The sequence below is a fragment of the Fusarium solani genome, assembly GCF_023522795.1.
Source record: "Fusarium solani strain SB1 chromosome Unknown bctg00000015, whole genome shotgun sequence".
Lineage (NCBI taxonomy): Eukaryota > Fungi > Ascomycota > Sordariomycetes > Hypocreales > Nectriaceae > Fusarium > Fusarium solani.
Window position 1 is genome coordinate 677,617 of NW_027072143.1, and position 21,050 is coordinate 698,666.

The 21,050-nt window shown below is 51.8% G+C and overlaps 4 protein-coding genes across 4 annotated transcripts; 1 reads left to right on the forward strand and 3 right to left on the reverse strand.

Annotated features, from left to right (window-relative positions):
* Positions 1-1,373: 1,373 nt before the first annotated feature.
* MRS44_018168 (uncharacterized protein) lies at positions 1,374-1,769 on the reverse strand (the record flags this gene model as incomplete). The annotated part of the gene is made up of 2 exons (XM_065616366.1): positions 1,374-1,639; positions 1,682-1,769. 2 exons carry the CDS (start codon positions 1,767-1,769, stop codon positions 1,374-1,376), a joined length of 354 nt encoding a protein of 117 aa, XP_065472438.1.
* A 7,519-nt stretch (positions 1,770-9,288) lies between these two features.
* On the reverse strand, positions 9,289-10,029 carry MRS44_018169 (uncharacterized protein; the record flags this gene model as incomplete). Its single annotated transcript, XM_065616367.1, has 1 exon — positions 9,289-10,029. One exon carries the CDS (start codon positions 10,027-10,029, stop codon positions 9,289-9,291), a length of 741 nt encoding a protein of 246 aa, XP_065472439.1.
* Positions 10,030-17,279: 7,250 nt separating this feature from the next.
* MRS44_018170 (uncharacterized protein) lies at positions 17,280-19,056 on the forward strand (the record flags this gene model as incomplete). Its single annotated transcript, XM_065616368.1, has 3 exons — positions 17,280-17,507; positions 17,606-18,567; positions 18,609-19,056. The coding sequence occupies 3 exons, from the start codon at positions 17,280-17,282 to the stop codon at positions 19,054-19,056; spliced, it is 1,638 nt and encodes a 545-aa protein (XP_065472440.1).
* A 195-nt stretch (positions 19,057-19,251) lies between these two features.
* MRS44_018171 (uncharacterized protein) lies at positions 19,252-20,088 on the reverse strand (the record flags this gene model as incomplete). The annotated part of the gene is made up of 1 exon (XM_065616369.1): positions 19,252-20,088. The coding sequence occupies one exon, from the start codon at positions 20,086-20,088 to the stop codon at positions 19,252-19,254; it is 837 nt and encodes a 278-aa protein (XP_065472441.1).
* Between the last annotated feature and the right edge of the window lie 962 nt (positions 20,089-21,050).

Sequence of the window (21,050 nt, forward strand, 5' to 3'; positions counted from 1 at the left end):
GAGAGTGCCGTCGAGAGGGAGAAGATAGGGAATAATGGTTTGGACGGTAAGAAAAACCAGAGCTTTTATGCCGGGGCCACAAAGACGAATAAATGGGCATATTGCAGACGGCCAAAACCCGACATTGTTGAAGCGCAACGCGACTTGGCATGAACGGGGCCTAGTGGGTAGGTTCTGGGCACAATACATCATTCCAGCCAATCACCTAGTTACCCTACTATACCTTGTGCTTTCAGGGTTTATTCAAGGATTACACAGGCCTTGGGGAGGCTCCATAAGGAAGAGCTTTAATTCTACCTACGTACAGCAGCGGAAGGGCCATGGACTTGTCAACACACACCCTATCCCTTGCATGCGGCAAGTTCTGGCTTTAAGACTCCCGTGACAGTTCAAGCCGTCGCCCTGCCACGTATGCGACCCCCCACCCTGCTAAGCAGCCACCTGTTCCGGTAACCGGGAGGCCAGTGTCGCCAGTGCCCTTATTAACATCAAAATAGGACGGGCGAGGAAAGTGCCGTTCATGTCTGTCATGTCTTGTTCCGGCCGTTGGCGACGCCCTGTTTGGGCCGTTAACTACATTCCTACTAACGGGCCCTTTTTATGCGTAACAACTGATGGGAGCCTAGTGGTTGTTACCTAGATACGCGCAAATCCAATGGGTCGAGCATAGCAAATTGTGGGGCAGGATGCGGCGATGCTCCTGATTGAGGACAAGGGTTTATTGTACGTTAGAACACCGCCAAAGGTAGATCAGGGTCTCGCGCGGTTTTCCTAGGACATATCTCCCATATACCACTAGGAAAGAGATCAGTCATGCTCAAACTCTCTCTGAAAGGATGTGTGAATCTCGTGGCATACCGACTTGGCGCTGTGTAGAAGAGCTGCATTGGCAATCTCACGAACACCCGCCCCTCCCTTCCATTCAGCCTCGGCGTCTTCATTACCTTCCATTCGGGCGAGATGCTGTTTTTACAATTTATTCAATGCTATAACGATAAACTCACCCTGGGACTCGGCGCAGCTCAGCCCATTGCAGAGCGCTGTGGGCGTCTGCAGTCTGTAGATGAAGAGCATGTTGGGAAAACCAGCGACAGCCATACCAAGGCACGTTTTGGCGCCGCTCTTCCCTTTATCTGCGAGTTTCCGGCCCGATATGCCGCTGATGTCTATTTGCATCGGACCTCCGGGGATGGTACATATTGAACCCCTTTGCGCAGACGACAGGATCAAACTCCCACTCTTTCTCGGTCCGGCTCCTCCGCCGGCTAGCAAGAAGGGTGAAAACAGCTGCCACGGAACTTGTTGATCCCTTTCCAGTCAAGAATTTGTCTCTCGGCCGCAAAGCCAGTATTCAAGAGGAAATACGGCACAACCTATCTCTTCTTGTACTTGCTCTCGATAGTCCATCTCCTACTTTGCTCATCCCAAACAACCTTAGAGATGTACGTGTTGAAATCAGTGTGTTTCCGGATGCACCACTCGTCCGCGACATATGAGAAGTAGGTAGCCTCGAATCTCTGCGGTGCCGGGAAACCGCTGCCTCCAGTTCCATCCACACCAAAGCTCTGGACCAGAAGACTCATGGTGTGGCACGGCGCTGTCGACACGGGCTCCCGGGTATCGGTTCCAGTACCACACGCTATCGTAGTCGGAGGCTATATCGACGAGTCTAACCTTATACCCCTCGTCCCGAAGGCGCTGGAGCTGGTGACGGCCCCAAACTCGGCACCCCTGACGAAGGCGTCGAGGCTGGATTCTTTGCCGCACATGTTGGTTCTGTGATAAGAAGGACTTGATGTCAGGATGTGGTGATAATATATGTACCAATTATTCCTGTTGCAGACCGTGTTTGTAGACCAAATGTCGCCGTTTTGAACAATAGGGTAGCAGCAACAGCGACGTCGCAGGACGCAGCTGTCATAGGAGCAACAAACATGGCGCAAAAAGGCCAAAATGAAGTCGGTCTTTGAAATGAGGGTTATGACACGTTTGATTAAACACTTTATTGCCAGGCTTGAGGCTATTGGGAGCGGCCCGAAAAAACACGACGTCAAGGGTCTGAAGTGTGTAGATGGGAAAGGTGAGATAGCATAATGTACAAGACGAAAGCAATTTGAAAAATAAAACTTGAAAATTTAAAAGATTAATATACACACACACACACATATATATATAGTGTATGTGTGGTGAAATCGCGAAGAGGGCAACACCTAGGCGCTGGGTGTACTCGGCATCATTGATATGCTCGTGACAATGATTGCTGAGGTGGGGGAGTCTACTGAGTCTAGATCCTCTGTACTTCCATCCCGCACTTCATCCTCTGTTAAATTTAGGACTTGAACAGTAAGTTGTGAAACTAATCGGGAAGCTTCCACTTATTCCGACACGCCGCGACGCCGTTGCCGCGATTGTCAGGCGGACTGGCCACCGTAAACACTGGGCTGTCCGGACCCGTGCTTCCCGACTCGCTCCTTGTGATCGTGTTGATCGGGAGCCTGAGAGGTGTGCAGCTCTTGATGAGCATGCACTTCTGGGCTTTTAGATAGTAGATTTCGCTCTACGGTCTGTTTCTGTACTTTGTAGGCCTTTGTCTTTACAACTTGTTTTCCTTTCTTGGCGGGGCGTCGAGCTAACGTGCTAGGAATCACGAGCTGTCTTCTAAGAATGTTTCGAATCTGTATCGCCGCCATTAGCTGTGTATCAGAGCCTCTCTATACGTCGACTTGCACGTACAATTTCGCTTGCTTCTGACGGCAGCTCGCCGTCAGGGGCACGGACGAAGCCATCCCAGAACCCGTCGGTATTATAAAAGGCAGCATAGGCATAGTGTTGTAGTTTCTGCGAGAGTTGAAGTTTTTTCCATCGCCTTTCTCTTGCGCACCGTTCGGCTAGCCGTAATATGGTGTTTCCAGGTCGTGTAGAATGTAGTTGATTAAGGGGAGAGAAGAAGAGGGGGGGGTTGCGCTGCCTACAGTCATTTGTACGGTCCTTGCGGTCTTATCCACAACTATAAGGCCGAGTTCTGAAGCGAGGGGGTGATTTCTAATTACCGACATAGGCCACCAGGAGCAAGCCTCTTCCAGATTTCGAATGATACTTTTCTTTGAGAACAGGGCTCCGTGGATGGCTATGCGTGTTGTTATCAAAAACAGTTCTTTTTGTTGGATCAGGTTCCTCTTAGTGGGACCGCCACCCTCTTCCCCGCTTCTCCACCAGGAGAGCGTGCCTGCTGCAACGGACGGCTGCGGTCCATTCCGGACAGTCCGCGCTTGACTGCACTCTTCCACGTCGCCGGCCTGTGTTTAGCCTGGCAAATTTAGGAACACCGCCGCCGCTGTCAAAAGGGCTTGCCGATTATCATTTCGATCGCCCGTCTTGTTGGCCCGGTTATCGTCTAAGGCAAGATTACAATGGGGCAGTACCAAGGCAAGACAAAGCAGAAGAGGCATTGAAGCTCATCCCCGATGGTCCGCCGACGTTTAGTTCGTTACGATGATAGTTGAATGTGCTGCAGGTTATTCATCTACCCTCGTCTTGATTGGTGTCTTCGACAAGATGGTCCACTCAGAGTGGACCGGTCCATTATTTTAGGTTTTTAGGAGGGATCGTTTTTTTTTTTTTTTTTTTTTTTTTTTCATCCTTCCTCTAGATATAGGGTAGGCGATGGTATTCGGACAGTATGATACGCTTTCGACACTGGCAACGGGTAAGAGTGAAGTTACCGTCTGGTACGATCAGGGCCAAGCAACCCAGAAGAACAAAAACGCTAAGCAGAACATTACACAGGTCCACGGACTAATTGGGCGAGTTGTGGCTTTGGGCTTGGACAGCCAGGCGGGGTGGATTGAAATGAGGACGGGACAGTTCGCCACAGCCCCATATGAGCCAACGGGTACCTGACTCTGCTGCATGAGCAATCTCCGGGTTGGCCGCCGGGTTGGCCGAGAAGGCTGGCAGACGGCCTGAATCCGTCTGGTTGACTCTCGCTGACCCTCGCTGGCTCTTGGGCTCTCTCAGCTTTCTTTCCCTTGTCACTCGGCGCTTTCCCTCTTCCTTCTTAGAGGCATACCCCACTTTTGCTGTCGCGATGAGTACGTAGTAAATCCCCGATGCTCTAGGGCCGAACACGGACATGGCGGCTTGCGTCATGCATCACTTGCATCACTCGCATCACTCGCATGTTGCGGATGGCCACGTGATGAGACAGGGGGGAGCTAAAATCGACGTTGGAGAACAGACGTAGGCTAGGTAGGTGCAGGTGCGGTCTCAGCGGGCTTGTCCCTCAATCACGCGACTGGTATCCGGGTTGTGCTTCGGTTTTTGGCAGCGAAAAAAATTAAGGATGAGTGACAGGCACGATGGTAAATACCGGTAGTGCTGGCAGATACCGGTACTGTGTCGATGTCGATGGTGAGTGTCGACGGTGAAGAAGGACGGCTTTGGCGGCCCAAAGGGAATAAAGATTGATCGAGACGGGATCCCTACCCTGTAGCGATGAACATGCATGCGTGTCTCTCCCAACTATTGGCTCTCTCTGGTAGGGTGGAGCGTTGAAGACAGCGATGGCCGCCGCTGTGAATGGGAGGGCCGTTTAAGGCTTCTTTGGCGGAAGCGGGGAGTCGGTGGATGAAGCGGGGACTCGGTGGATGAAGCGGGGCAGGAAGACCGGGCAGGAGGGCCGGGGGTGGCATGGGATGGCAGGGGGTGGTGGCACGGCCTATTCTGGCTCTTCTTGATGGAGAGTGCAAAGACCTGCGGGCCGGGCAGCCAAACGGCCTTTGATGGCCGTTTGACAGCGATGAGCTGCACAGGGCAGGCCCAAGCAGAACGGCCTAACAAGGCCTCTGGGAGACTCTGCGTGTAAAGGGACGATTTCGGACGGTTTCCAAGCTGCTTAGCTAAGATGGGTGATGTCTTCCAGTGCAACGTCGACGTGCATTTAAATTTCCGCCCATCGTCCTCTCCTCACTCCTGCTTTTTCTTCTTCTTCTCCTTCAACACACCCTCACCGGGCCACGGGCTTGGCGAGGGGTGTTGGAAGACGGGGTTTACGCAACAAAGCTCGAATGACCCAAAACTGAGGCGCGTCCCACGTCACTGGCTCGTTCGAAGGGGCGTTGCACAAGTAAACAAAGTCGAGATCTAGATTTTCGGCGGAGGGACAGGACGGCAGCAGTCGATGGAAGTCGGCACTGACCATGATTGACAAAGCCGAAGCTAGATGGACGAGGCGGGGGGTCGGCCGTAAGGCCGTCTCAGCACGCGATGTCCTATAGTGGATATCCACTCTGACTCATCCGTGGGGAAGACTTTGGCAGCAAAGCTTCAGCCTTGGAGGTCTATCGACAAATCCTGGTGGAGACCTTCCTAGCCGAGCTTCATGGTTCAGCTGAGCTTTATTGCTCAGCTGGATGCCATTGCAACAAGGCATTGTTGCATTGGCCATTCTAACAGGTCCTGGTGAAGACTTTCTCAGCAAAGCTTCATGGTTCAGTTGAGTCTTCTCATCTGGATGCCCTTGCAACAATGCATTGGCCATTTTATTGTTCAGTTGAGCTTGCTCATCTGGATGCCACTGCAACTATGCTTTGGCCATTCTGACAGGTCCTGGTGAAGACTCTTGCAAGGAAGCTCCATGGTTCAGCTGAGCTCTTGCTCATCTGGACGCCATTGCAACAACAATGCACTGATGCACTGGCCATTCTAACAGGTCCTGGTGAAGACTTTCTCAGCAAAGCTTCATGGTTCAGTTGAGCCTTCTCATCTGGATGCCCTTGCGACAACGCATTGGCCACTTTTTATTTGTTCAGTTGAGCTTCATCTGGATGCCCTTGCGATGTTGCATTGGCCATTTTACTGTTCAGTTGAGCTTCATCTGGATGCCCTTGCGACAACGCATTGGCCACTTTTTATTTGTTCAGTTGAGCCTCATCTGGATGCCCTTGCGATGTTGCATTGGCCATTTTACTGTTCAGTTGAGCTTCATCTGGATGCCCTTGCGACAACGCATTGGCCACTTTTTATTTGTTCAGTTGAGCCTCATCTGGATGCCCTTGCGATGTTGCATTGGCCATTTTACTGTTCAGTTGAGCTTCATCTGGATGCCCTTGCGACAACGCATTGGCCACTTTTTATTTGTTCAGTTGAGCCTCATCTGGATGCCCTTGCATTGTTGCATTGGCCATTTTACTGTTCAGTTGAGCCTCATCTGGATGCCCTTGCATTGTTGCATTGGCCATTTTACTGTTCAGTTGAGCTTGCTTACCTGGATGCCCACTTTGACCTGTCGAATAGTCTATTTATTTCCCCAGGTCGAAGTTAGAGCGGGTACTTACAACCATCGGATGTGTTGAATAGTCGACTGCCGATACCCAACCAGATGCCCACGTTGACTGGATGTGTTGAAGAGTCGACTGCCAGTGCCAGTGTGGGTGTCAATCGGACGTGTTGAATAGTCGACTGCCGATACCCAACCAGATGCCCACGTTGACTGGATGTGTTGAAGAGTCGACTGCCAGTGCTAACGTGGGCTGTCTATGATCACGGACTCTGTTCAAAGTTGACACTAGAGTGGACGTGCCTCTTTCTCTTTTTCTCTTCTTTGCTTTTCGTCTTTTTCCGTCTTCTTTTGTTTCTTTCCGTTTTGTTTTGTTTTCTTTGTTTTGTTTTATATTTTATTTTCTTGTTTTCTTTGTTTTCTTTGTTTTCTTTTTTATGTCCTTTTTGGTTTTCTTTTCCGTCTTCTTTTCTTCGTCTTTCTATCTTCTCTTCTTCTTACTTGCTTTCCTCCCATCCCTATATACACTCCGTAGTAATATTCTAGTCCCTATTCTCCGCCGTCCCTCTGTGATCTTCGTAGGCAGAACCCCGCCGTCCCTGACGGTTCCCACGTAGCACGGTCGCACCCGTCGTTTATAATCACCCCGTCACGTCCACACCGCACCGTCACGTCCACGCCATACCGTCACATCCAAATCGCTCCTCCCTATCCGTTGACCCACCACTCCTGCCCGATTTTGGCTCATGACGGGCAAGGCTTTCTTTGGTTGAATTTAGCATACGATGTGGAGACGTAAAGCCCTTTGTGTCTCACATCTTACATACCAAATTCGGACCTCAAAGTAAATTAATGAACTCTATAGTCAGCGTAAGGTAGGCACTATCTGCCCACTTGCAATGTAAAGCCCGGATATCCTCTCTGTGAGACATCAGGAACACTCCGCAGATTAACTGTCAGCTCATGATTGCGTCGAGTCACCTCTTCTTTTCTTCCCAGTCGGCGAAAGATGGCCCTTGAGTCCCCGTTTTCAGTCACCTTATCCGTGCTCCTTCTTGCTATTGGCCAAAATGGAGACAGGAATGTGAACTAGGCTGGCGTATTGAGTGCTGCGGGTGTTTGGTGAAATCTGTCGCGAATAATACTTACCACGTGTGACACATGTTCCGCATTGGCGTCATTCTGTCGTGCGATATTAAAACACACTTTATGGACCTCGCTCAACTTGACTGTAGCATCATCACATCTCGTAACCACAGCTAGAATCCACCGTTAAACCAAACACCTCGACCCCGACCTGAACAGCTTACGATGAGGGCTTGAGCTCAGTTCAAGTCAGATAGCTACTCCGCCAATAAGCGCCCTTGGGCTTTTCAGCGCTGCTTGTGCGGTCGAATCCGGCCTGACCTTCAGCCCCGACCCCTCCAAACATGGCATTCAGAAACTGTCCAACTTGCTCCCTGTCCTTGATCTATTCTTCGAGCGCCATACCTCTGAACTGCAGCTGGTGTCTCCGACTCCCGAGCCCCTTGCTCTGAGAAGCGTCATCCAGGGAGTTAAAGGTCGATGAAGGCGGGGTGAATGGAGGATGGATGCTGAAGTTGCCCTGCAACAGCTTGGAAAACCACATGGCGGTGCGCCAGGCAACAGCACCATCCCAAAAATGACCCCCCAAGATAATCCCCTTGCTCTTTACGATCGATTCGGCCAATTCCTTGACGTCCTCCGCAACGCTTCTCAAGGAATATGCGCTTGGTAGGCCTGTTGTGCTGCTTTTGCCGAAGCCGAGCACGTCTGGCGCGATGACCTGGTATCACGAGGACTTGAAGAAGAGGATCTGACATCACTAACCGAAGGCTTGGTCCGGGGACCTATGGAACAGGAAGATTGTCGCAAGTGGTGGTTTATTGTCTGGACAGGCCCCACGTAATGGTACGTTTTACCACGAACAGGAGCCTTGACCTAAACGACTCTCAGGTCATTTGGCTCGAGCTCATCGACTCTCATGTCAGCTCTAGGTAGTCCATGAGCCATGGCGGCACAATCACGATAAAGCTCGCGCACACTTGAGCTATCAAGCCACGAACTCGAACCTCCCTCGACACTTGAAGTATTGTCAACAGTTCAGTAAATTGTCTTCCCTCGCCGCCCTATTCTACCCTACCACAAGCTCGCCGTGTGCCGTGCCCCAAGGCCATGACAGGTCACGTCCGCCACAGGACACAGCGCAGAGGCCGATAATAGGACGTAGGTCCTCTCCGGCCACAAGATGTCGGAAATAGAGATGCATGTTTGGAGAGCTACCTACCCAAAGCAACATTACGTGTTAGTTATAGGCCTTTATCCGAGAGATACCGCCGTGCAACGAAGGAGCTCGCCGATTTGTGGGTACAGCTGATGTAGGGAGCGATGGCTCCAATTCCCATCCACTAGTCGACATCTGGAGAGGCCTTACAAAATACTAAATGAGTAATTTAGAGAGTGTTCCGTGGTGACTAGCACGTAGACAGGTCGTCGTGACATTTGTTTCTTATTCCTTTTATTTAGTCATTTTCTACTCTCCTCTTTTTTCCCATTCTTTCAACGGCGTTGGCCGTCTGAAGAAGACATGCGTTCTTGCCAGATCATCAGCATGTACTTGACTCGTACACTACGCAATGGTGCCTGACCACGAGCCCCCTAAAATCAAAAGCCAATCTACATTCTGTTTCAATTAATACCTGTTCGAGTGCTCAAGCGATGGGCTGGGAGAGTTTGGCCGGGGGAATAAGTTGGTTAACGGATCTTCACCGGCTGACAGGAAGTTGCAGCCGCTCGGATCCATCTGAGGGAGTATCTTTCTTATCCCACATCTATCGTCAAAGATCTATTGAGTGCTGCCTTTCAGGCCACTCGACCGCTGGGTGCTGTGTTCTATCTAGGCTTTGCTTCAACAATACTGTGTACAGCCGTTACCCTTGGTTGTTGGGTGAGTGGCTTGTGGGACCCCAAGGGTGTGGCCGTGAATGACCTCAATTCTCCATGTTTCCATCCAAACTCCAGATGTCGTCGTCAGATGTGTCCCACATGAGTGTTCTGTCTGAGTCTTGGTCATAATCTGTAGAGTCGTCGTTCGTGGAGTTGTTATCGCCGTTGGTGTTGTCGTCGGTGTCGTCGTCGGTGTCGTCGTCGGCGTCGTTGGCGTCGTTGGCGTCGTTCTCAATGTCGTAACGTAACGGTGTGCTCCTGCCGGATGCATCTACGCCCGCCCCGCCAAATGAGTCACGCCACTCGAACGAGATCCTCTGTAGCTGAGGTAGTTTGGCAAAATGCGAAGCATGTTCCATGTACTCCATCAGTTGTCCACACTGGCACTCGTGCCTCTCGACTATGACGGTCAGGTCACGCACCAGTGATTCTACCGGGGCGGCTTCGATCCAGTCTCCCAGCATGTCGTCCAAGAAGCGGGAAAAGCCAGCCCAAGAGACTATGAATGCATTCTCCTCATAAAACACCTGTCGAGCTTCTTGTAGAAGCTGCTGGCGGGACTCGTCCGCTTCGAGGAACTTCTTTAGTAGGAAAAATCTGCCTATGCTCTTCTCATCGGACCAAGCTATAGGCTCCTGTATCACAATCGGCTTTTCGTCGGTCAGATACTTGCAGAGTATAGCACGACGATCATCTGACGAGAACCTCGCAATATTCTCCAAGTCCATCCCACTTGCAAGTCGAATTTGGGCGAGGTCATTGTCGCGGGTGGGGAGATTCCTCATCCTGTCTTCATTAATTAGGGAAACCGGCTAGCGAAACGTGTTAGCTCAGATGTGCGATTGGACGACGAAGAGCCACTCGACCCTCGACGACATGTCGTAGCGCCTTACTGACCTGCGGGAACTTGTGCATCTTGTCTTCTGTATTAATGGGCAGTTCAATCTGCTTTCTTCTCCACCTAGACCTGATGATGTCTGAACAGTTGAGGTGAAGAGCTCGGAGCGTCCAAGACTTTTCCTGCTTACGAGATAGATCCCCTTTTAAAGAATTGTGTCTATCTCGTCTAATGACACTTATAAGCTCATACTGGGCTCATACTATGACCTATTTGGGCACTGCCAAGCAAATCCACAGTTGTTGATCTTCTCGCTCCATTCATCCCTGGTATCATATTGTACTCCTTGACGACGCGGTCGATAAAGGCCGGCGGGCCTAGCCTCACATCCGCCTCGCATCCTCCTCAAACCCTGGGGCCCCACGCGCCCAGCTGAGGCAAACTTCTTCTTCCGGCCGAATTGAGGCGCCGCAGTTGCTGGAGTCCGAGTCGTTACTCGTACATTAATCATGCGGCCCGGAAGGGGATAGTTGGGCCAGTACTGAAAGGTGTAGCACCGTAAGCCTGGGGTTTGTTTGGGATTTTCTTATGGAAACTCCAAGATGTTTCGGTAAAACGAAGTACGGCGTGAGGCTAACGATGTTCGGATTCCCAAGCAACAGCTGTTCATTCCATTGCCATGTATTAAACTTTGGCTAAGTAGTCGACATTGGTAGCAGGATATTTATATAGGTCAAATACTACAGTTCGATCATCATGATTGGTAGCGTTTTAAGCTGTATGACAGATCACAGATGAGAGCTAGCTTGAAATCCTCTCCCACATGCCGGCAAACGTGTGCGTCCCCAGTTTCCGCGTCGCACGGTTGACCCTTCTCATCGTTCGTAGTATACTTGCCCCATGGCAATCGCCATGATCCCGCGGTTGTGCCGCTAGAAGGAATCAGAATTGTCCAAGTCGCTCAGTGAGGCAGGTCCAGGCAAGGGCCGCAAACAAGCGCAGCTAAGGGATGCGATGGGCTTAGACTTGCCGACATCAAGCATAAATAACCGAATTAGCCGTTAAATTATAGTCCTCATGCCAGGAAGATGGTGAAGTCGTATGACAGAGCCTTATCCAATTGTGGTATCAAGGGTGGGCATTCTGAGCCTTCAACGCGCACACGGTCTGCGATAGTTGCGAAGGCAGCCCTTCCCCTCCCTCCTTTTTTCAAGTACACACGGTGTTTGTAGATACAATAGAGCCAAAACGTGGCGGCGGTGATAGCACAGCGTCGCAGGGAGATAGCTTTATGAGACGATCTAAACGCAGGAACGAAGGAGAAAGGACCAGACACGTAGAGAGGCAGGGGAGAAACGGATTATCACAACCAGATTTTTTTTATCCTGATATTCCATGACACCAAGTCAGAAAAGGAATACATCGCTGAAAAGCAGCCTCAGTGTGCTTTCCACAAGCCAACAACTTCGCATTACTTAAGCTAGATTTGCAGTAACAAAGTCATCCATACCTGTCTTAGGCTCAACAACAAACGCGGCTAAGTAATTGTTGAGTTATGGCTATGTATCAGAAGAATTCGGTGCAAGTCGCATAAGACCAGCCCTTGACTCGCATAGAAAAAGCAGCTTCTAGGTAGGGGAAGTTTAGGCGTAGTATCGAGACTCGGTCAAGGGGTGAGACATCAGCATTGCACTGCTTGCAGAAGACTCAGGCCACCGTTGGCGACACTGGAGAGGATCGATACAGGAATCTAAGCAAATCTTTAGTAGGACCTTCAGGTCTTAGGACCAAGTCTGATCGAGGATTATGACAATACAGCAAATGCGAGGTTGATGGGACATGACGAGCGTCATTTTCTGGGTGTGTGTCTATGGGAATGATATGTAGCTAACATACTCGGAAAGTCGGGTGGCGAATCGAACTGCTACCAGCCCAGGTTTGACGATCAATGCACGGCGGCGTGGCTCTGACTGTTTGAACAGGGTTAGGCATTCCCATGGTAGAGACCCCGTCTTGGAAAAGAAGTCGCCGTCCGGCTCAGAATGCCGTAAAAAGTCCGATCCGACTATTATCACTGACTATGGAGGCAATTAGACGGCGAGAACAGCAGAGGCATGAGCCCAAAGAGGTGTGCCGTCATCATTCCCAAGACTGGTTGGTCTTTCAAGGAGACCCTGTCCGATTCGAAGTGCGCGACCTGTGCTCATCGGGAAATTCCCGAGATGCTAAATCGTCTACTGAGATATATCACGGGACCGCACAAAGCACATTGCAGCCGTCTCCAGGTCCTCCGGTGAAGGTTCGTTGACGCCGCTTCCGTGAAGGCGTTGCTCGACCGAGTGTGTGGACAGGTTCTTAGCTAGCCGATGCGTACTCTTGACTGGGTATACCAGCAGCTGCGATGAGACGGCTGCAAAGACTCCGACCAGGGGACCGGCATGAATCAGACCTTTCCAGCCATTACATCTATTCTACAGTTCGCCCACATTCTTGTGAGAGAGGCCGTTCGGGGACAAGACTAGCCGGGGGAAAAGGGGGGGGGGGGTTTACAAGGAGTGAGAGTTTTTACTTCCTTGGCGCTATGAAACCCAATACAAGCCGTTTTAGCAAGTGAAATCATTTCAAGGGGTAGAGATAAATTTAGCCACTTAGGATACCATGGGCGCTGCTTGACAGGATGCACGCCGTAAGAGGCTGTTACTTGCCACATCTATATGCCGAGCGTGCCGCGGCATGTCGTCACAAGCAAGCAGCGCCATCGGGTTTCGGTTGAACGGAAACATCCAAATCAGTCCGGCTAATCGGCAGCCGGTGCAGGGGTGGGTCATGTTGGGGACAGAAATGGGACGACGGACGATCAGGCAGATACAGGGCGTGAGGAAGCCAGAAGCCAAAATAGGGCATTGGACAGGCAGGACGGGGGAATTGACAAATAGGGAGAGGCGATTTGGACGCTACGGTACGGCGTGGACGTGACGGTATGGCGTGGACGTGACGGGGTGATTATAAACGACGGGTGCGACCGTGCTACGTGGGAACCGTCAGGGACGGCGGGGTTCTGCCTACGAAGATCACAGAGGGACGGCGGAGAATAGGGACTAGAATATTACTACGGAGTGTATATAGGGATGGGAGGAAAGCAAGTAAGAAGAAGAGAAGTAAGAAGAAGAGAAGATAGAAAGACGAAGAAAAGAAGACGGAAAAGAAAACCAAAAAGGACATAAAAAAGAAAACAAAGAAAACAAAGAAAACAAGAAAATAAAATATAAAACAAAACAAAGAAAACAAAACAAAACGGAAAGAAACAAAAGAAGACGGAAAAAGACGAAAAGCAAAGAAGAGAAAAAGAGAAAGAGGCACGTCCACTCTAGTGTCAACTTTGAACAGAGTCCGTGATCATAGACAGCCCACGTTAGCACTGGCAGTCGACTCTTCAACACATCCAGTCAACGTGGGCATCTGGTTGGGTATCGGCAGTCGACTATTCAACACGTCCGATTGACACCCACACTGGCACTGGCAGTCGACTCTTCAACACATCCAGTCAACGTGGGCATCTGGTTGGGTATCGGCAGTCGACTATTCAACACATCCGATGGTTGTAAGTACCCGCTCTAACTTCGACCTGGGGAATAAATAGACTATTCGACAGGTCAAAGTGGGCATCCAGGTAAGCAAGCTCAACTGAACAGTAAAATGGCCAATGCAACAATGCAAGGGCATCCAGATGAGGCTCAACTGAACAGTAAAATGGCCAATGCAACAATGCAAGGGCATCCAGATGAGGCTCAACTGAACAAATAAAAAGTGGCCAATGCGTTGTCGCAAGGGCATCCAGATGAAGCTCAACTGAACAGTAAAATGGCCAATGCAACATCGCAAGGGCATCCAGATGAGGCTCAACTGAACAAATAAAAAGTGGCCAATGCGTTGTCGCAAGGGCATCCAGATGAAGCTCAACTGAACAGTAAAATGGCCAATGCAACATCGCAAGGGCATCCAGATGAGGCTCAACTGAACAAATAAAAAGTGGCCAATGCAACAATCGCAAGGGCATCCAGATGAAGCTCAACTGAACAAATAAAAATGGCCAATGCAACATCGCAAGGGCATCCAGATGAAGCTCAACTGAACAAATAAAAAGTGGCCAATGCGTTGTCGCAAGGGCATCCAGATGAGAAGGCTCAACTGAACCATGAAGCTTTGCTGAGAAAGTCTTCACCAGGACCTGTTAGAATGGCCAGTGCATCAGTGCATTGTTGTTGCAATGGCGTCCAGATGAGCAAGAGCTCAGCTGAACCATGGAGCTTCCTTGCAAGAGTCTTCACCAGGACCTGTCAGAATGGCCAAAGCATAGTTGCAGTGGCATCCAGATGAGCAAGCTCAACTGAACAATAAAATGGCCAATGCATTGTTGCAAGGGCATCCAGATGAGAAGACTCAACTGAACCATGAAGCTTTGCTGAGAAAGTCTTCACCAGGACCTGTTAGAATGGCCAATGCAACAATGCCTTGTTGCAATGGCATCCAGCTGAGCAATAAAGCTCAGCTGAACCATGAAGCTCGGCTAGGAAGGTCTCCACCAGGATTTGTCGATAGACCTCCAAGGCTGAAGCTTTGCTGCCAAAGTCTTCCCCACGGATGAGTCAGAGTGGATATCCACTATAGGACATCGCGTGCTGAGACGGCCTTACGGCCGACCCCCCGCCTCGTCCATCTAGCTTCGGCTTTGTCAATCATGGTCAGTGCCGACTTCCATCGACTGCTGCCGTCCTGTCCCTCCGCCGAAAATCTAGATCTCGACTTTGTTTACTTGTGCAACGCCCCTTCGAACGAGCCAGTGACGTGGGACGCGCCTCAGTTTTGGGTCATTCGAGCTTTGTTGCGTAAACCCCGTCTTCCAACACCCCTCGCCAAGCCCGTGGCCCGGTGAGGGTGTGTTGAAGGAGAAGAAGAAGAAAAAGCAGGAGTGAGGAGAGGACGATGGGCGGAAATTTAAATGCACGTCGACGTTGCACTGGAAGACATCACCCATCTTAGCTAAGCAGCTTGGAAACCGTCCGAAATCGTCCCTTTACACGCAGAGTCTCCCAGAGGCCTTGTTAGGCCGTTCTGCTTGGGCCTGCCCTGTGCAGCTCATCGCTGTCAAACGGCCATCAAAGGCCGTTTGGCTGCCCGGCCCGCAGGTCTTTGCACTCTCCATCAAGAAGAGCCAGAATAGGCCGTCCGTGCCACCACCCCCTGCCCATCCCATGCCACCCCCGGCCCTCCTGCCCGGTCTTCCTGCCCCGCTTCATCCACCGAGTCCCCGCTTCATCCACCGACTCCCCGCTTCATCCACCGACTCCCCGCTTCCGCCAAAGAAGCCTTAAACGGCCCTCCCATTCACAGCGGCGGCCATCGCTGTCTTCAACGCTCCACCCTACCAGAGAGAGCCAATAGTTGGGAGAGACACGCATGCATGTTCATCGCTACAGGGTAGGGATCCCGTCTCGATCAATCTTTATTCCCTTGGGCCGCCAAAGCCGTCCTTCTTCACCGTCGACACTCACCATCGACATCGACACAGTACCGGTATCTGCCAGCACTACCGGTATTTACCATCGTGCCTGTCACTCATCCTTAATTTTTTTCGCTGCCAAAAACCGAAGCACAACCCGGATACCAGTCGCGTGATTGAGGGACAAGCCCGCTGAGACCGCACCTGCACCTACCTAGCCTACGTCTGTTCTCCAACGTCGATTTTAGCTCCCCCTGTCTCATCACGTGGCCATCCGCAACATGCGAGTGATGCGAGTGATGCAAGTGATGCATGACGCAAGCCGCCATGTCCGTGTTCGGCCCTAGAGCATCGGGGATTTACTACGTACTCATCGCGACAGCAAAAGTGGGGTATGCCTCTAAGAAGGAAGAGGGAAAGCGCCGAGTGACAAGGGAAAGAAAGCTGAGAGAGCCCAAGAGCCAGCGAGGGTCAGCGAGAGTCAACCAGACGGATTCAGGCCGTCTGCTAGCCTCTCGGCCAACCGGCGGCGGCCAACCCGGAGATTGCTCATGCAGCAGAGTCAGGTACCCGTTGGCTCATATGGGGCTAGTTAGCTTTTTTAGACTTTTCGTATCTGACTCGTTCAAGCGCCAACAAGCTCTGCTACCAGACCTCTTGCGGCGGTTCAATGAAGTGGAATAAACGTCTGGCCGTTTTCCCCTTCTGGGTTGCTTCACTCTAATTGTTCCGAATGGTAGCTTCATCTTTACCCGCTGCCGGTGTCGGGGGGGCGTGGCGGTGCCCGAATGCCGTCGCTTACCCTATATCGGTAGAAAAATGACGAAAAAAAAAAAAAAAAAAAAAAGAGACCCGAAAAAAGAGACCCTCCCAAAGAACTAAAACGGAACGAAAACTGGAGCGGTCTACTGTGAGTGGACTATTTCGCCAAGCAGATCAACAATGGAGATAAACGAGGGGCTGTCTGTGGGCTGGCGGAGTACGATTCGATTCTTAGTCCGTCTGTCCATGGAACCTCGAGGTCGAGGCTCCGCAACAAGTGAGACGGAGGCAGCTGGAAAAGGGACCTAAATACAGGGCGGCCAAGGAACAAACATAGACACAGAATGGCCTCCATGATGAGAATCGCGCGACAAGGACTGTGACCAGGATTTCGAAATTGCTTGTCGGGCCTGACCCACCTCCGCTGCACACCTTTTTGGACTTTTACCCTATAATTCCTCTGCCATCCCACCGGCCCTCCTATCTCGACCCTTCTCTTGTCCCGACACTCTGGTACCGAGCAAAAGTTGGGAAATTGGCCTTGAGTTGAATGACCTTCAATCGTGCCGAGGAGAGTCCTGAGGTCGCCCATATCGACAGAAAATGGCTGTTTGTCAGGTTCTGCCCCATCCTGACAGTTTGATAACGATGCGAAAACGGCGGAAATCGGCTCGAATTAGGGAGCCCTTGGCTCCCGTATGAGAGGACCGCGAAAATAGGCCATATTGCGCAGGATGACTGGCACGTCCAGTTCTGGGCATGGCGTGCCGTCCGCCTCCAGACTGATTCCACCGCGTCCTGGCTCAAAAAAGCAACCAGGCCGTCCGGTCGATGATGTTGCGTGAGCTGGTCGTGAAGACAGCGAGCGGTGATAGTTTTTCGTCTCTATTTCCACCCTGCCTGTGGTAGGTACGAACGAAACACGAGCAGAAAGAATGGCACCCAAAAAGCCTCGTCCCAGGGTAGCCCGCCCCCATGATCGAACCTGGGTGAGCACGACGATGCGAAAAAGAGGCTCGACAGCCATCAAGAAAAACTACCAATTCGGCAAGGATTGCAACACTATTTCTATCCTTCTCTACTACAACAAGATCCATGGGTTCTGGGACGGCTCAGGCCATGTGCCCGAGGGCGAATCGCTGCCCGACAATACGAATGAAGTGGTATGTTGAAAGAAAAAAAAAAAAAAAAAGAGAACTTATGGGGAAAAGGTAGCTAAGAACATTGGTGGTTTCAGATTGAAGACGTTATACGGAGACAGGTCATATCGGATGGCGAGCTTGTTCTACGACCGGCAAGAGAACGGAAGCAGCCGACCAAGACGAAGCCGCGCAAAGTCACGAAGCCGTGTAAGGTCACGAAGCCGGCACCCGCACCGGTGCCGGTGCCGGCGCGGGCGCGGACTCGCAACCTGCGCAGCCTCCGTAGCAGAAGACAACAACCTGAAAACGGTCCTCCAATGTCCAGTGTCTCACCGGCCCTGACACAAATCATGGCTGTGGGCAGCGAGACTAGAGCCGACGACAGAGATGCGAGCATCTGGGACATCCCAAGCACTCCTCCGGCGGAGGCGACGATCGAGGTCCGGGGCGATGATGATATATCTAATGATGAGAGAAACATTGGAACTGCCGATGACCGTGATGAGGTTGATGGCGATGATAGCGATGATGGCGATGATGGCGGCGATAACGATGATGGCGATGATGGCGGCGATAACGATGAAGGAGGCGGCGGCAATATTGATAACAGCAGCAGGCTGATGGAGTCGGGCACTCTTGTGCCGTACTGCCATCATGCAGATCTGCAATACTGTCCGAACGACGTGGCCCAATCTCCCCCAACTGCGGATCGGGACGGCGAGGGTGAGCTTTGTGGCTGGCGAGACGAGCCTCTTGTTCCCATGGGTAGCTGGGCCAACGATGTGATGGTCACTTCGGATCCTGGCAATGAGCCAGCACCTGTGGACTTCACCGCGATGATGGCGGATGAGGTTTGGATGCCTTCGGCCATGATGGGCTTTGGCGACGCGCCAGACTTTGTCGACACGTCGGGATTTTCTTCCATGCTTGACTATGACTTTGGGAACATGGGCTCGGACATCGACATGAACGTGGATAGTACGGGCTGGTTGGAACAATTCAGTGTACCGCCCGCCACCGAGATCATGCCACCCATCACCGAATCTGTGCAGCCCGTCACCGAGATTGCGCCCTCTGAGGCGTTCCCACCGAGAGCATTCCCACCGAGATCATGCCGCCCAGTTTGATGGATCTTTCTTCGACCTGTCAGGAAGCGGCACCCTATCTTGCCTTTTCAGAGCACAAGGACGGACGGGGCAACGGCGGACTCCCAAACACCGTCACTAGTGCCGCCGCAGCCCCGCAGCCCCGCGCCGCAACGCCGGATGCGGAGAGCCGGATGCACGGAGCGCCACAGAGAGCTACGGCCGAGGAGGTGCCTCCAACTGTGGGCCCGACTTCCCCCGGCTCGGCGGCACCACTGCCGAACCCTTCGGTGACTGTGGAAAAGAATTGGCAACAACCGATATACGTCACTGGGAGCCAGCTGTTGGCAGTTATTACACAATCACTCCAGAAGATGAATGGCCGCGAAAACACGGAATGGGACTCGTCGTCGTGCAAGGATGTCGGTTGGTCGATGAGAGACCACCACGGATTCGACACACCGATTGCGACGCCAGTCTGTTGAAGGTCTGGGCCGATCTTTCACAAATAAACAGTTGTCTGTCGGGAGAGGGACCGGGACAAATTTGGGGGAGGGGGAGAGAACAGATTGAATCGCCTATGTAGTATGTGCAGTAGTAGCATGCAGATGTCAAGCAGAATTCTTTTTGCCCTTGTCTTTTTATTTTTTATTATTATTACTTCGGTAATATTTTCTCTCTTAGTAAAAATAGAGTTCCCACGGCTGCTCCATGCCTACCCCCGCTACCCCGGACGAAGCTATCCGGTCGACAAACAGTCTGATCTTCGGACCATCTTCCTTGGCGTAGTACTTTCTAACCTGCGGGCCTTCTAGGTAGTTTCGCAGAAGCCATCCCATATAAGTGCGTCGGTGCCATTCGCCATCGCGCGAAGGCGTGTCCACCAAGGTACCCATGCGTCTCAGCACATCTTGGTCCCGCCGTATTTTTTGCTGCCATTCTGCGACCTGGCTTTCATCGACGGCATCTGAGGGTATGACGACGATGATGGTGCGTAGACGTGGGAAACGGGCGAGTGCTTCGAATATTAGGAAAATGTCGGGGCTTTCGGCGATGTCGATGGCAACGTGCTCTATCGATAGCCTAATCCCTCTCAGCTGAGAGTTCAAGATGGCCCAGGGAGGGAGAAGAAAAACTGTGCGAGGGAGGAAGAGATGTACCAAGGACTCATCGCCGGGCCTCCTGTAGGCCTGAGTTGAACGGAACCATTCTCTCCTTGCTTCTCTACACGCCTGAGCGACGGGCGGCGAACGACGAGCCGCAGCAGAGTGGGGATGGCACGCCGAAATCCTGCGACAGTTGTCAGGAAAGGAGCCGACTGCTACAGCGGCGTCGACATTGTTGAAGGTTGACTGCCAAATCATCAGTCGGACCTCGGCCGGAAGATGGCTGAATTTTACAAAACTCAGTGCGTCTTCTTCTAGGGGCCCATCTGCATCCCCATCTGTGTTCTCTCTCGTCTGCCGTGTCCGTTGGGCAGGTGCCCGTCCGTCACTGCCGATGCGAAGCGATAACATGTAGTAAAAGTGCCCAGGCCCTCATAGAAGACTAGAGTTGGGAGTTCTCGGGACGGCTGATGCATTTATCCATCAGCCAGGAGCTTTTTCTGTCCCTTCTCACAAGGGGGGTGGTTTGGAGTTGGTTTTGTTTATCTAGGAACGGGAGATGCGACGAAGCAAAGGGCCGCCGTAACTCATGGTTTCATGCAACAAATCCGATCCAAGTTAGGGTATTTTGTATGTATCTCCGTAGGCACTACATAACCGCGGGGCAAAGGCCCAAGCTGCCATTTTCGCCAGCCATCAACCCCATCAGCAGCTCCTCCGCAGCGATGTTGCGCTGACCCTCATCTACAGTACCTGGTCAACGCCCGAGGCCGGACGCATTGGGGACTGTTGGGAGGCCAATGAGTGACGGCCGTATGATCTAGGAAGTCGATCCGTGTAGTTTGCTGAAACACGCTCTATTTAGGTATGTTCAGACTAGGAATTTCTGACGGAGCTGACCAATTCTTACCCTCCCGGTACAGGCAGTGACATTCCAAGCCCTGCCGACGCTGCGCATGCGCTCAAAGGGGGGCATTTTGTGGCCGCGCACACACTACCAACGACGCAGTATAGCACCATCTGGCCAGAAGGAAACTTCTCTCTATTCTGGTTACTCGGGGTCCTTAGCAGCCATAGGCTCAAATACGCTGCACACGATATAAGTAGTGTTCTCTGTGCCACGGCGATCTCGCCCGCGCTTTACCCCGTCTTTTTCCTCTTTTTTTCTTTTCCAGCCCGTAATGCGTTCAAGGGACTTGACCAACAAGCAACGTCCGAGGACCCCGCCGATCATACAGTCGTTATTCCGGAGTAGGGCCAGTTCATACACACCATCGGAACAGGCCGATGGGCGACGAGCGTGTTTACGACATCACACTCAGCCGACGAAACAAATGACGGATCCCCATATAGCTCCGCTGGAACCAATGGAC